At 29.5% G+C, this 17,682-nt stretch overlaps 1 protein-coding gene across 2 annotated transcripts; it reads right to left on the reverse strand.

Moving 5' to 3' along the window:
* Positions 1–12,493: 12,493 nt before the first annotated feature.
* On the reverse strand, positions 12,494–14,646 carry LOC130980279 ((S)-8-oxocitronellyl enol synthase CYC2-like). Of its 2 annotated transcripts, XM_057903964.1 has the most exons (3): positions 14,412–14,646; positions 13,141–14,312; positions 12,494–12,743 (listed from the first exon to the last, which is right to left on the reverse strand). In XM_057903964.1, exons 1-2 carry the CDS (start codon positions 14,448–14,450, stop codon positions 13,179–13,181), a joined length of 1,173 nt encoding a protein of 390 aa, XP_057759947.1. In that variant the 5' UTR covers positions 14,451–14,646; the 3' UTR covers positions 12,494–12,743; positions 13,141–13,178. The 2 variants fall into 2 exon arrangements, with proteins under 2 accessions (XP_057759947.1, XP_057759946.1); XM_057903963.1 differs by lacking the exon at positions 12,494–12,743 and having other exon boundaries at positions 12,932–14,312; positions 14,412–14,645.
* Positions 14,647–17,682: the final 3,036 nt, after the last annotated feature.

Consider the following 17,682-nt stretch of genomic DNA (forward strand, 5'->3'; position numbering starts at 1 on the left):
ATTTATATAATCTGTCGGATTGACTATAAATAAATAAATAATAAATAGGTTTTATATAATTTATAGACTTAAACGGATCAAATCGGATCCGTTTAATAATTTTACTTACAAATTTTTTTTATATATTATTTAGTGGTGTAATATTTTATATTTTATTTTTTTATTTAAAAATAGGATATATATTAACAATATAGATTGAATTCTAAGGGGTTTTTTTTAGCATAAAAGCTTGATATTGTGTTAAGATTGTCTCTCAAGTCTCAACAAAGTTTTAGTTTTTTGAATTAAAAGTACTTCAATGATTTTATATCAGACAACTATACAATTATGTTCGAAGCTTCAATGACATGATAAAATTTAGCACGACCTTAAATAAAATTGAGAACTAATAAAATGTTTCCTTAAGGATTAAGAGTCAAGGCATTTATTAGAATAGAAAAGACAAAGCCTCAAGTCTCAAGAGTCATTTAACTAATTAAAATGTTCATTATTTGAAGTAACTAGTACAACACATTGCATACGTAAGTTGTGGTCTTGTGGATTATTGACATTTTCATAAATAAAATTAAGAGTAGAGTGATAAATAAGTTTTTGAAATTTATATTTTTTGGATATATTAATTTCTAAAAAAAATACAAATAATTTTTTTTACAATCTCATACATAAAAATATTACCTTTAAATTAATTATTATGATTAGAATAAAATTTTTTAATTTAAACGTAATTTATTCAGATTTATTATCACGAAAATTACACTAAAATCTTTAGAGATTTATATATTATTTTACTTACAAATTAATTATTCTATGACTTTGTCCCACCAATAATCAAATTGAAGCATCAATTCTACTTTATTGGGGGAAGGTAGCTAAATGATATATTCTAATGGATGAATGTGAAAATGTTGAATATGATGACCTCAAATGTTAAAAGAGTTGGAGTTAGAGAGAGAGAGAGAGGGGTGCGTGTTTGAGTTTACAAAGAATATGAAAGGGAAAGGGAAGAAAGTGGTGGTGGTGGATGGAGGTGTTTGAAAGCGAAAGATTTTGACTAGTTATAACAAATGACAAACAATAACAATAATAATTGTAGACACGGAACTGCCCTTTTATCATTTTATTATTTCAATTCAATATTCATATATGCATGTCACTTTCACCAACTTGTGCTTTCGTTTTTAGGGGATGTTCCTAAAGTCGGTTCCTTCCATGTTATTTTGTGTTTTGTATATATGTCACAAAATATAAAAACAATAAAAATTAGGCATAAAATAAAAAAATATTACTTTTTTTTTTAAAAATGTATCCCGGAAGTTACACTATAGTATAAGGGGATAAAATTAAAAGGCTTGTTGACATAAAACAATAATAGTTAAGGCATGTTTTTTTATACTTGCCTGATATCCAAAACTTTTTTCCAACTAATAAGTAGTTTTTGGTGAGAGATTGAAATTTAGATTAGTGGTAAGAAATTTGAACTAAAATTTTAGTCTCAAATTATAAAATTTTAGTTTTTTTAGTATTTCTAGAAAGTAAAAATAGAAAGGATTAAAATTTCTAAGACTGAAAATTAAAATTTTAATATTATTTTTTAAAAAATACTTTCGTTTAACTTTATAAAATCTAAATTTATTTTTCAATTTTTATATCTATCTTAAACTAAATATGATATTTAAACATAATTCAGTCTAATATATTTTATATTAAATACAATATAGAGACAGAATTAAGTCTTTGTCTTTTAATCTCTGTCATAATTGTATACACTAAGTCTTAATTTTTTTTTTCATAGTATTCTCTAACTCGACAAATTAAAGACTAATTTGCTTACGGATTTAAATTTTATTTAAAAATTTATTATTGATTAATGAATTACCATATGCACGACTCAATATTTAGTTAAACATACTAGTAAACTAACAATGAAACTAATTCAAATTAATTCACCAGGCCTTAAATTTAAGACCTGCTTAAGCGAATTTAAGGCCGGACAAAGCCTGGTTGGTCAAGAGTTAAAGTGTCTAAAACTTAATTTTCCGAAATATGGGTTTGGACCTCATTGGTTGGCCAGCAGAAAGAGTTCCACTTGCCACCTGTCTGTCTTTAGTAAGCCCATTGGGCCCAGAATGTATTATTTGTTTATCTTCTATCAACCTTTTTTAAACTTTTTTGAGTTATCTGGAGAGTTGAGACTTTCAATGCATATTGGTAAGATACTGCACAATCATGACAAATATGGTGGCTTTGTCACATAATAATGTTGTGTGTGTCCCCCATACCTTAATGGTGTTTTTAATGTCACAACTTCAACATTGGATGCTGATTGGTGGGACCCAAAAATAAAAGGAGTTAAAGCTTAAACACAATAATGCCCACTTTGCTAGGGAACTTGATAATAATGCTGATGAATGATGATAGGATAAGATACACGCATGTCAGAGATATAGATCTGCCACTAATATATGACTCTACCTTTTTTAATTTTTTTTTAATTTTTTATCTATAAGGACATAAAAATCAGTGAGAAACTTTGCCTTTTGGTGAAGCAACTTTCAAAAGGGTGCTTATACATTTTGAAGGTCAGTGTCATAGTTTGGTTCATATTTTTCTTTGTTTGGTAGACTTAGTTTCTCACTTGAATAAGAGGGTCTAAAATTACAGATTGTGAAGGAAATATGGCATGGAGTTTCGTTTAGCAGGTTTGAATATTTTGTTCATTGGCTGTTTTTTTATGAGTACAAAGCTTTGAGATATATATGAATCAAATTCATTGAAACTTTTTATTTTTTCTGAACAAATAAGATGGGGGGTTTGTTAATGTTTCAATTCTTCATGGCTGTGTTGCCCCTCTTCATATTGCTGTTGAGGTTAGGTTTGTTCTAAAAAATTTAATTTATCAAAGTTTAATACATTTTCTAAAACTTATGCTCAAATTCAAGAAAGTTTTATTCTATACACATTAATTTCACAAAATTCTCAACATATAAACTAGTTTCCCCTTTTGCTTGGATATGTTGATTTTTCTTGGGCTGTTTGTGGACCAATCTTCTCTGTTTTCATTCCATATTTCAGCATAATCTTTAGGGTTCTTGACCATAGCAATGGAAATAATGGCATATACACTCTTCTATTATTGCTTAGTAGATTTGTTTTAACCACACATACTTTCTTAAATCATTGATTCATCCCTTCACAATTTAAATTTGCATGTGAGTGTTACTGTTCTCTGTTTATACACTGCAGTTTAGTACTCTTTCTCTGTTTCATAGAGTAACACCTTAAGTAGTTCCAATTTCAAAAATAAGAAAAAACTACATATCTCTTTTCTTACAATGATAGTTCACACACAAAAAAAAAAATCAAAACTCCCTTGAAGAGTAATTGAATATACTTTTTGCTCTAACCAAAATTTTGAAAACAACTCTTTAATGATTGTTATTTATGAAAACAAATACTTGATTTTATACACGTATATATGTTTACAATATATAATGAAATAGAAGAGAAATGGAGAAGATGATGCTTTTGGTTTTAAGAAGCGAGTTAAAAAATTATATTCTAATAGTCTCCACAAAAATTATATATTAGTATTGTAACAGTTAATCAGTAATTATCTTTATCCAGTAAAATAATAAAATAGAAAAGCAGCTTAAAGACATGGATGCTGATACATGAAAATGTAGCACAAATTGTGGTCATTTGAAGTATTATGGAAAAAAGCTTGGTGCATGCTATGGTGCCTATATACATTTGCCAGCGAATAATGCAAGTCCCATTGAACTATATTTTCAGTATTGGCTGTTACGGAAACTTTTGGATCAAGCTTTGAACCACGTGCACGTACCATGCCAATAGTGGAAGAGTAACACTACCACATGGATGCACATGTCTCTTATATTCAAGTGACATTGATATATGAAAGTCAGTGATATTGTTAAATATATGGCTTCCTCAATGTTTTTCATTTTTCTGCCTTTGGAGCATGATGCCATGCTCTGAACCTTTTTGTAAAGAGAAATAGAGAATAGATGCTCTATAGAATAACACTAAAATTCTTGGAAATTCAAAATTGAATCCCTCTCTAATTAGTTATTTTTTGAAGTGATGAAAAAGTTGTATCTCTTTGTTTTTCTTTTGTTTTACTGCATTTTCTAGCTCGGCAAACACAAGATAGGATTCGAAACTTAAGTGGACAGTTAAAGTAATTATTCGACTAATCCAAATTGATTAAAATATAGTTGTATTTCTTTCCTTTTATAATAGTTACAAAATTTTGGTATACAAATATTTTATATTATGTAAAATTTATAGAAGGACTACATTCAAAAAGTATAATAGTTATTTTCATAGTAGTAATCTGGCTATTTCATAATAGTTGGATTTCTCTAAATTTTGCATTGAAATTCTAAAGTGATAATCAAATGAGATTTGCTATTTCTAAAAGAATGCCAACAGCCCAACACAGTAAAAGAATAGGATATATTCTTTCAATTATAATATATTTGTCTAAACACAAAAGAACTATTTATTTCTAATATCAAAACAAAAATTAATTATTATTTTCTTCAATCACACCCTTAATTAGTTATGAATTAAGAATTTAAGATTCATTAATTATTTATTTTTATTTATTGATAATTTATCCACTATTCATATTATCTTGATAACTTTTTTATTTGATGTGGGACTAACTAAATAATTACACAGCTGATTTCTGTGAATAAATTACATCTTCAAATCGTATTGACAATTTGACATTCTTTTGCTATAAAATTTGGTAGAAAAAATGTCTATAAACTCAACAATCCAGTGCAATTTTCTCAACAGTATCTTAGTGTGTGTTTAGATTTTAGTTTGTAAACGGAGTTTGCATAGAATTGATTTTGCAAACTTGATTTTGATGAAAAGTAAGTTTGTATTGAAGTGATTTATGTTTGGCCATCTTTATATCAAAATGGATTATAGTAAAATAAATATGGTTTGGAATACACTACTCAAAATTACTTTTAGATGAAAAATTACTAAAATAGACATCAACTTAAATAATTTTTTATATTATCCTATCATTTTAATTTAGATATTTGAAATCTTATATTAATTTTATAATAAATTAATATATTTATTTTAAATAAAAATAACATATAAAAATTAGCAAAATAAAAATATATATAAGAGTATTTTTTTGGTGACTATATATAAGTATTTAATTAAATGTTATATTTTTTTAAAATTTTAAGTATTACGTAAAAATGTTAATTTAGTATTTTTTTACATTGTATTTTCGGTTTAATACTCTTAATAATTTTATTCTTAATATTATTTTAGAATTTAACGTGTATGATTTTATTAATACTTATGATTAATTTTTTATTTAATTTATCTTTTTTAATAGGATCATAATCTATATTATAAAAAAATTACAATAAAAAACTATATATACCAGAATTATAATTATAAAAAAATATTAAAAATAATAAAATTAAATATTTATCTTGACAATGATGAAAAAAATCTAAAAATTTTTTATAATGATTTTATATAGTATATTTTTAGTTCTCTTACTACTCTTTTTAGTACCTTATAAATTTTTACTATATTATTAAAAATAATAATAATAGAAAAGAAGAGCTTATATAAAGAGAAATAATAATAATACATAATAGAAAAAAAGAACTCATATCAAGAGAAATAACAAGAAAAGAAGGCCAATTCACCTAATAAGAATTTCATAAATAATACAATAACATGTCTATAGGATAAAATTGGTAAAGAAAAAATAGATGTTGAGGGTAAATGGCTAAAAGCCCATTGGTGAAACGCAGAAGCTAGAAATTGTTGCTTCTGGTAAACGTGGTTTTAAATACAAAATCACTTCTGCGTTTACCAAACTAAAAAAAATTAGCCAAACAAAAATATGAAGCTTTCAAAAAGCTTAAACGTACTTTTTCTTCTCAAACGGGTTTACCAAACACACCCTTAATCCCTCTCAACATGTTACACAATAGCAACTGGGTCCACAAATCCCCTGCTACACTTCGGACATGCATCAATTGTCACCTCTATTCAGCCCAAATTGCCAGCTTCCAGAGGATTTCATTTTTATCCTTTTACATTATTTAAAGGCCTTCATTTTTTTTCATATAGCTGCTAAAGGTAGTTAAAAAAACACAGGCTAAGAAAAATTCTTACATAATAAGTCTATACGACTATACCTAAACACATCACACATTGTAAAAAAAATATCTATTTCAAATGTCTTCATCTTTTTCTTCTGATTAATCCAAAAGCCTTCATAAAACAGCTATTTACACATTACGTTCACCATTTAGGTCGCATTACAAATATAACAAAACCTATTCACTCATTACGTTCTGAAAAAGCAGTTTACACTCTTCAAGTACTTTTGAACTTCAAACACGTGTCATCATCGAAGAGTGCCAGCACAGCAAAAAGTCAAGGCTAATGGTGAGTCATGCATAAATCCATAATCATGCATAATATCATAATCATTAAAAATTCATTTTCCTTAAAATGTTATAGTTATGAATAAATCTATTTTATTTTTCTTAAATTTTATACAATTTTTTTATAAGTCTAAATACAATTAACAGATAAACTAAAACTTTGACACAAAAAATGCAAGCAATTTGTTATTTAAATTATTTTTTTATTAATAATAAATATAAATTTATTTGTTATAATTTTTTAGTAAGAATATATAAAAAATTCATAGTATATAAAGTATAATAACTTTAACAGATAATATTTTTAAGGAATTTTTCATTCTCTTCGATAATAAAAAAATTTATTTTTCTCTAAAAAAAACATGGCCGTCCTTTTGTTTTTAAATTTTCAAATTTTAGAAAACATGTTTATTTTGATAATTGTTTTTTCAAAAAAAATAAAAACACTGAAAACATGATACTTCTGTTCAAATCATTATTTGAAATTAGAAAAGCATGTTTCATGTAACCAAATGGGATATTACTTAGCAGGCACAGGATTCGGTGGTCCAGAAATCTTTGGACCACTTAGTGGTCCAAGTAGAAAATATGTTTTTAGAGTTTTTTTATCAATTGTTACGTAGTCCTTAAACTAATTTTAATTACAAATCAACCCCATATATTTTATTTAATTATAAAATTAGTTTTTTATTTTATAAATTATTATTTTATCAATTATCTATTATATTTATTAACAATCAAATACAAAAATAACAACCAATTATATCCTCCATTCATCCTAATAATTCCAATTGATTAAAAAATTAACTTTGATCTCGTTACGTTCGTCCATGGCTTCCAAATCGTGTTTCCTTGAAATTCAATCGATTGGTTTTTCAAAACAATCGATTGAATGATAACTCAATCGATTGATTTACACTATATCACAAAACAATCGATTGAAAGTTGTAAGGTAGATTGTTTATACTTTCCAATCGAATGAATGCCTCAAAACAATCGATTGTTGTTGTTACTCAATCGATTGAATTCACGAAAACAACATGGATTTGCCAAATACAATCGATTGGAAAGTGATGACATTGAAGTTTTAGCCAAATTCAATCGATTGGTAATGTAATCCAATCGATTGGAAGGTGATGAAGTTGAATGTTTTGCCAATTTCAATCGATTAGTAATGGTACATAAAATTTATAAAACGTCAATGATATTTTCTTTTAAATTAATTTATAAAATTTTTTAGATTTGTGTCTTCTGAAAAGTAAAAAAAAAATTAAAGTAGAGTAAAACTTAACTGAAACCAAATAACATAGTGTAACACACATCTTTGATCAATATTAAAAAAAATTAGCCTAATTATGTACATAAAATCTTAAAAAATACAGTTCTATCTTTTTTAATTAAGTTAGCTTTAAAATACCAATAATACTTTTTCATGTGCTGCTTTTAATCTAAAATTCTAGAAAAAAATTAATTTAAAATATTATAATATTATTATATTGGCACAACACTTTATTTTTGTATGATAAATACAAGTACATTTTTATATAAAGTATTTAAAGTATATAAAAATGTACTCCTATTATAAAAAAAATATTTAAAAAGTCATTAAATTTTTATATGTTATTAAAATTTAATAAATACAAGTACATTTTTATATGTTATTTTTAATTCAATGTACTAATAGGAGTTAAAATTAATTTATATTTAATAATTTTATACTAAAATTAATTTACTATAATCTTGTTTTATACTTCTTTTAGTATATTTTTTTATATTATATAGTATTTTTTCTAGTATCTTATTGTACAATGTGTAATTCGAATTACCATTTTATTCGAAATGTAAGTAATTCGAATCAATTTGATTCGAACTTCCTCCTACTCACGTGGTCCTACTAATTCGAATTGATACAATTCGAATTATGCTTTTATAATTTGTTCTAAGTTGATTCGAATTACTTGTATGCAATGGTTGGGAATAATTGGAGCTGTATTGATTCGAATTATTAAGGAATGTAATTCGAATAAAGTTGTTTCGAATTACATTAAAGTGTGCTTTGGTGAATTCTTGTATCAGATTTTTTTTGGCTTATATGCGTAATAAACTTCTCTCCTTGGCTTAAATGCGTTTTTTACCCTCAATTTTATATTAACTCTAAATATATTAAAGAATTTACTCAATATATTCTAACATTTAACTAATTGCAAACACTTATCCCAAAACATATTTACAAAAATTAGAGCACTGGTTACTAATATTTTAACGAAACTAAATTTGTGCATAACACAAATAAATAAATTAAGCATACTTACTACTTGATACGCTGCTACCTTATCAATATCATATACTTTTTGTATTTTTTACTCTGCCTTACTTGAATAAAAGCAAAAGGTACTATTGATCGGCAAAATTAATTTTATAAATTACCAATCTATAAATTAATTTTATGTACCATTACTAATCGATTGAAATTGGCAAAACATTCAACTTCATCACCTTCCAATCGATTGGATTATATTACCAATCGATTGAATTTGGCTAAAACTTCAATGTCATCACTTTCCAATCGATTGTATTTGGCAAATCCATGTTGTTTTCGTGAATTCAATCGATTGAGTAACAACAACAATCGATTGTTTTGAGGCATTCATTCGATTGGAAAGTATAAACAATCAATTGGTACAAGCTTTTTACCATTTTACCTTACAACTTTCAATCGATTATTTTGTGATATAGTGTAAACCAATCGATTGAGTTATCATTCAATCGATTGTTTTGAAAAACCAATCGATTGAATTTCAAGGAAACACGATTTGGAAGTCATGGACGAACGTAACGAGATCAAAGTTAATTTTTTAATCAATTGGAATTATTAGGATGAATGGAGGATATAATTGGTTGTTATTTTTGTATTTAATTGTTAATAAATATAATAGATAATTGATAAAATAAAAAACTATTTTTATAATTAAATAAAATATATGGGGTTGATTTGTAATTAAAATTAGTTCAAGGACTACGTAGCAATTAATAAAAAAATTCTAAAAACATGTTTTCTACTTGGACCACTAAATGGTCCAAAGGTTCCTGAACCACCGAATCCTGTGCCTACTTAGCAAGTTGAAACATGATGTTAAGTTTTTCCAATACAGCTACAAGTTTAAGTATGGGGTAGCAAATCTAGCAGTGTTCTATTTGTTTAGTTTCTTGCTTATAAAACATATGGGTACAGTTTAATAAAAAAATAATCTCATGGACAACTCCATATTTATGAAAAGAAATATTATGCAACCACATTATTTACAAATTGATTTGATGTGCTCAATATTTACGGTAAACTTTTTACAAATTGATCTTATATATAATTATCATAACTAATGATCACTGTTATCTAAAAAAAATGTGCTTTTTTTAGATAACAGTGGAAACCTTCATGTTTATACTGAGTATAATCATGGCACTTGATTGGTTGCTCATACGATTAAAGTACACACAACTATAATTGAAATATTAAATAATTTAGAACCATATTTGATCATATCTTACAATGTTTTGAATTTGATGAAGTAAAATTTTGCTAAAAAAAATAATTCTCTTTGCTTATAAGAATTAGATTAATCTATTTGTTTTGAGAATTTTTGTCACGACGGAAAATATATCTAGCATGTATTTTGTGCATTAGAATTAATAAAAGATCAATTTCTTTGACCACACTAAATATATGAATCTTTAAATGATTCAAAACTTAACATGGTGTTAACTTATATAAATTTTTAAAATCATTCTTCATTACTCGTTTAATACAAATCAAACCTTAGTCAATCTCAATGATAAAATAAATGCGAAATATTCCAAACTATAATTCATATCTTTCAATATCATTTATGAAGAATAAAATAACATAATACTCCTTGCTTATTCTTTTTTCTTAATAAAATTCTTTTTGCTTGCTTAAAAATTTATTTTTTAAATTATAACGGTGCTCTTTTATTTTCTACACCAACAATATCCCAGATACGCTTTGCTATAGTCTTCATTTGTTTACATTCATGTTATTATAGTCTTCATTTGTTTTGTCCGTACATCGTGTAGGTATATTGCTAGTGCACAATAAAAAGAAACATCCCGCTGAGAACAAAAACACATCTATAAAACAAATATATAAATGTTAGTGTATTTTTTATAAAACAATTTTGTATATTTTTTTGGGTTTGGAAGGGGTTGGGTGGGTTTGAGGTGCAAGCATAAACACGTCTGTTATATGCTATAATGCACGATACATAACATGACACGACGACATGAGACACGTTAATACGTGAATTTTAAAAATTTATAAAATACGAAAATACATATACATATAAAATATAAAATATTTTTTAGATAAATCACAATAATATTTTAATTTTATTGATATTAAAATATAAATTAATTTTTTAATTATTTTTATGTCTTATTTTAATTATATTAAATATTTAAAATATCTTTTATTTTAATAAATAATAATATATATTATATCTAAATTTATTTTAAGAATATATATTAAAAATAACACTGGACACGCTGACACGTGATGATATTTAGGTATATCCAAGTATATTCAGAAAAGAATTTTTTATTTTTTATTAAGATAAGGTTAGATACAGAAGACACGCGTGTCGGACAAATATCGTGTCCGAAATGTGTCTGACACACGGATACGACAACTCAGCGAAGTGTCTGTACTTCATAGGTTATATGGGATTTGGATTTTCTAAATTTTAAATTTCACTCTAGAGGGTAAAGTGTGGTTTCTCATCATTTATTTCAAAAGTGGAACCAAGAAATAAATACGAGAGAAAGACCATTTAAAGGTAAAAGATCACATTTTATCCTCTAAAATAAAAATTCAAAATTTATCCAAATTCAGTTATATGATATGGAATGTGGATGGTTTTTGTCATTTTTGGACATGTAAGTTAGATGTTTCTTTTGTGCTTTATATGTTGTTTCTTTTAGTGCGTGGGGGGGAAAGTTGAAATTAAAATGCTCTCAACATTGCATATAAGGTTTATTCACACCAGCTAATGTCTGATGGTGTACATGTTTGGTGCCTGTGCATGTATGCAAACATTACAAATCATGTAACAAACAATGATAATACTATTTATCCTCGTTAAAAAGATAAAATCTCATTCAGCATCCAAAGATAATCATGAAGAACAATCAAGAGGAGGGTCGAAAGACTGAATGAGAGGATTTTGAAGCTTAATTAGGTTCTCAGAAATTTAAATATATCATTTATATATATACAAACTATACATATCATTGAGATAAATCAAGGTTCCTGATATGAGAACTGTAACGATTCATCATACAAATCATTAATCATAGTCATAGATATAAGGAAATGGCTAATGAATGTGGGAAGTGAGATCCCCAAAGGTGTTCTTGCCACTGATGTTACATAAAGGAAGCCATCTTCATCCTTCTCTTCATATATGGCAGACATAATTGCCTTAAATGAAGATGGCCTTTTCAGCACTTAACTATTGATATTATTATCAAAAGAGTATAACTACTACTCCACCTTAAATTTGTCATTTATCAGCTAAATAAAGCAAATCAATGACCATGATCACTGGCTAAGAACTAAGATGTAAATACACAATTCAAATGCAGTTCAACAAGAATTAATTCAGGTCCTATCACAATATAAAGAAGCATATTTGCAATATAAGCATTAATTATAGTTTTAATTCCCACCAGATTATGAATGAGTCTTTAAGATAACTCAAAAATTACTTACCGATAGCAATTATCTTAACTAGAGTTAATAGTCTATCATGCCAAATCAGTACGTTATTTTGATCAGTTTGGTGCAGAACATAACAGAACACTACAACATGGTTTTGATCAATTCAAGCCATTGAGTAACAAGTATAGAATAAATTTGAAATTACATACCCAATTTAGAATAGTTGAACAAGACAAAGAATATACCCAAATCCTTATATTATCTTTTATTTTAAAAGCATATCGCACATTATTCTAACACGGCCAAACAGAGAATTGACTGATATAAACTTCATTCAAAATTTTATATGGAGGGAATACAAGATACAAACAATCAAGTCAACAGCAATAAACATTTATTAATGGTATAAGCTTTCCTTTGAATTTCATACAACTGAAACAGAAATTATTTATCTGATGATTCCAACTAGAAGGAAAACTATAAACATCTTACTTCTTCTTGTCAATACTTGGGATGTCACTTATTTCCGCCTTTTCAACAATCACCTTCAGACACATCCAGATATAATTAGCACAAAGGATGTATTCAGTTACATACATGTAAATGCAGGAGCCAAAACGTTGCACACTTGACAGATATAGTATCAATGGGGGTATCTACATTAATTGTTAAAATCAACCTATATCTAACATCTACACACATCAGAGTAAAATAAAATATGAAAATGCAGAAAGAAAATAAAATAAGAAGATTATGCTTTGGAACTTTACAATTCAAAGCCAAATTACTTTTCAATTCACCTTTTTCATTTGACTAGTGGTCACCAATTGTAGGTTTTGTTTTTGAAATATCAAAACCTTTTATGCTACCAAGTACAAAGAGAAACAGAACAACAGAACATGAACAACGAATCACACAGAGTGACTTATTCCACACACAGACCTGAAGTTTAGGAAGCAAGATACATGGATATGAATAATTCAAGGCACAATCTTGAAAGCTCTGGTCTTATCAATCCAGCTAATGAAGGAATTCTTGGAGTTCCTGAAACCGAAGAAGCCATGCTCTTTGGACTTGTTCATGCTATCCAAAATGCAAACGCCACAGAAAATCAAATCCACAAACCACCAATCAGCGACCTCTTCAAGTTTGGTGGGAAGAAGCTGATTCTCTCTAACAATCTCATCCCACACAGGGCCCTTATCCCTCATCATCTCCGACAACTTGAGTCTCTCAGAACCCTCATCGAAGCCATACTCGGTGATCCCATACTGCTCCGCCAGCACCTTCCACAGATGCTTCCACTTGAACACATCCCCGTTGCTGCAATTGAACGCCTCGTTCCTCGCGTACGCATCCACCGCCGCCCATATATGCTGCTCCGCGATCAAATCCGCATCCGACACCGTCGTGTAATCCTCCCACGCCGATTTGGTTCCAGGGAATCTCAATGGAACCCTCTCGTGCTTGCAAATCGCCGCGTACACGCACAGGGTTCCCACCATGTTCATCAAGCTGTAAGGTGAGAATCCGAAGATCACTTGCGGCCGGTGAACCGACCAAGAAACACCGTCCTTCGTCTGCGTCTCTTCGTACAAGATGTCTTCCTGAGTGTAATAGAAATTGGGGGCCTTGAGTCGCGGCAGATCCTCCGTGAAGGGCGGCTCGTGGGGTTGGATCTTGCCGAAGAGCTCGAAGGGACCAAGGTAGTGCTTGCCACCAGTCTGGAGGGACACGTGGCGGAGATTGGGGGCGTTGGGGATAACGGCTTGGAGGACATTCCTGAGCATGGCGCCGTTAACCTCGCAATTCTCGGCTTCGGTGGGGCGTCTAGTCCATGAGACGTAGAAGATGTGTGTGACGTCTGTTAGGGCGGAGAGCTTCGATTGGGTGTCGTTGGGATCGGAGATGTCGCACTGGATGTATTCGATTGGGTGATCGGCGTTCCAGGATGGACGGGGCCGCCGGGCAACGCCGTAGACCTTCCATGGACCGCCGGGGGTATCGGCGAGAGGGAGAATCTCGGCGAGGCTGTTGCCGACTATGCCGGTGACGCCGATGACCAGACCCACGCTCTGGAAGCTTCGCGGAGGTTCGTCGTCTTCGAATTTTTTCTGCAGCACAATAATACAAATACAAATACAAAAAATATTAATAATGTTAATTAATAAATAAGTAAAAAGAAAAGGAAAATATGGAGTGTTTGTTGTTGCCTTGGCAGCACCGATAGCTCCAGCCCACCACCAACTCATGGTGTTATGCGACAGTGAATGAGGGAGGGAAGAGGGAAGCAGATAAAGGGAGCGTTTGATTTATGAGCTCCGTTTGTGTTTCAGATTCAAATAGAAAGTAGAAACCTCATGATTTACAAACCCCATCGTCATCCCCATCATTATTCATTTTTGCTATTACCGCTACTCTGCCTTGCTGTGTAAACTTATGTACACCCTTTTTTTTACTGTTTGTTTTTTTGTTTTTTGTTTTTATTACAGATCCTACTTCTCACTATTTATGGACTCTCAGTCTCACACTTTTACTTTAGCACTCGTTGTCTAAATTAGACATCAATTTAATTTGGTAAATAAAATAACGATATTTTTTATATCATTAAGCCGCACCCGACAACGTTGCAGGTCCATACATTCTGGCATGCTTATCAAAAACATCTAAATGTTATTAAAATATCTGGTAGGGTTTGAGCACTAAGTTTGAACCCAAATATCATTATCATCGGTTTAGTTTCTTAAATGTTCGGGGTGAATATTTTTATTAATACAATTAATATTTTTAATTAATATCTTATTTTTATATAATTAAAATTTAAAACTTAATAATATTCTTTTAATATAATATATAAAAATACTTTTATTAATTAATTAATAATAAAAAATAATAAATTTTACTAGTTATATAATATAAAAATAACGTATTAAATTATTAATAAATATTATAAGATTTTTATTTTAATAAATATATGAAAAATACATAAAAATTTACAGACAATTTATTATATTAAATCAATTGGCACTCCGAATTACGCAATTGCAACAATTTAGTTTTTCTTATATGCAAGTGCATTTTGTATATTATGTAAACTGTTATCAGTTGTAGCAATTTCAAAAAACAGACGTAATCTATTTTAACACATCGCGGATTACGCATAAGTTGTAATAGAGCATAAATAGAGAAAATACTCAATTTGGTCTCTGAAGTTACACTCGAGTCTCAATTTAGTTCTTGACGTTTCAATTGCCTCTATTTAGTCCTTAAACTTTATAAATTTTAATCAATTTAGTCCATGCGGTGGTTTCTGCCGCATAGTCATTACCGAAGAGATGATGTGTACAACAGACTGCCACGCTGGACTCCGGTGTCGTTTTTGTTTGGCGCTCAAATTGCCCAAAACGACGTCGTATCATGGTATATGAAATGACAAACGTTTTAGTTAAACAAGTCACAACATATTCTCCCCCATAGTAAGACTGTTCTTCTTCTTTCTCTTCTCTTCAATGGCGCTGTGAGAGTCTGACTTATCATATTCGTTGAAGTTGCGATTCTCTTCTCTTCAACCACTTCACATTGCACCGGTCGTCTTCTCTTCACTAACGTTGACTAAGTTCGAGGTAAGCATAAAAAAACTTCTATACCTGTGATGATGCTTTGCTATTTTGCTTCACTTTTGGTTCCTCCTCTTTTTTCTTTTTTATGCATTCTAGATAAATGCATTTTGTTTTGCATGTTAGTATATGTTAATTTTTGTGCTTATTTTATGTTAGGGTTTATGTTTTCAGTGAGTATTATTTAATTTCTTGGCTTATTGGTTAGATGTTCGATCATTCCCTGTTTCTGTACCATTAATTTGATTTTGAATATTTTAAGAGAATTTGTTTGGGTTAGGGTTTCAACACGGGTGTGTTTGTCTGATAATCAATGGATTAAGAAATAAAAAGATGGAATCAGATTGTCATATGCAATATGTTACATTTGATTCTTCCTCTGTTTTATTTAAAAGAGAGGTGCATTTTCATCAAAGTCTTAATCTCATTAAGTCAATTGCTTATTGCATCTTGTAACATGGAGTAATTGATCTGATTTTCTAAATGAACTCGTTTTGGTCTGTTGTTGTCTCGTAACAACAATGCAATTTATGTTTTTGCAAGTCTAATGGAAGAGAGAAAAAAATATTTGAGGGTAACCTTATGTACTCTTTATGTACTCTGTATGTACTCCTATTATAATTGTTAGTTTCTTATATTTACAATTGAAATTATAGTGGTGAAATGATATTTTTGATGATATTTTTTAATTTTTCTGTGCAGATGGGATGCCTTGTGTTTAATTTTTCTGTTACAAATGTATTTAATTATTGTTGGTTGTATCTATTGTAACTGTGTTTACAGGGAAGCCTTGTGTCCATGCTTGTGTTGTGTTGGCTAGGGCAGGAAAACGTCTTGATGAATTCTCCCACAAGTGGTTGACAATGGATGCATATAATGACACATATGCATTCCATTTAAATCCTATTCCTGGCCAAGCAATGTGGGAGAAGTCTCCATACAATAGACTACAAGCTCTGAAATTCAAAAAGATGTCAGGGCACCCAAGAAAAAACGTGGAAAGGATGCTAACGAGGACCCTGATGGAAGCAACAAGCAAAAGACCAAGATGAAGAGGATTCATAAAAAAGGTTCTTGTCGCTATTGTGGGGAAAAAACCCACACCAAGAGAAACTGCCCAAAAAGAAAGGCTGAAGAAATGGCAGCTGCTATAGCCGCTGCGGCTGCTGCTAAAAGTGGTAAAAGTGGTAATTCCAACCCTGCTGTTCCTACCATTGCTACTCCAGTTGTGAACTCTGTCCATGCTATTCCACCCGCTGATGTACCATCTCAAGTTGGCGCACACCAAGAAATTCAGCATGAAGGCCAGGCTGAGGTTGAACTTGGCATGAGTCAATCAATTATGTCTCATAATGAAGATTCCCTATAGGTAATGGTATATTTTAAATTATACCTTAAGTCCTTAACTTTAACCACTATGCAAATTTATTTTTTGTTCAAATTTCACTAACTTCACACTTTTTATAGATGGAGAGTAGTCTAGTGCAACATAATGCAAGGCCCCCAAAGCTTGCAACCAAAAGAATGGTGTCCCAACCATCTAGTACTCTACCAGCAACCAATGTACCAGTTGATCCAATACAAGGTGCATTTTCAGGGACAGCCACACGACTAGCTAGTTTCATAAAATTTATCCCTACTCCCGGATTCAAACCTCCAAGAAAAAAGAATTGAATTGTTGATCATTCTGTCTTTGGGAGCTTTATATGTAATAGGGCATTATACTTTTGGATTAGTTACCTTCTGGATTAGTTATCTTATTTTTCTAAGTTTGGATAACTTTGTAATGATGACTTTTGGATAGTTATACTTGGAATGGTTCCTTTTGGATAATTTACTTTGTTTTGTTTGTGTGTTGTATCACACT

Source organism: Arachis stenosperma, chromosome 5 (assembly GCF_014773155.1).
Source record: "Arachis stenosperma cultivar V10309 chromosome 5, arast.V10309.gnm1.PFL2, whole genome shotgun sequence".
In the NCBI taxonomy this organism is placed as follows: Eukaryota; Viridiplantae; Streptophyta; class Magnoliopsida; order Fabales; family Fabaceae; genus Arachis; species Arachis stenosperma.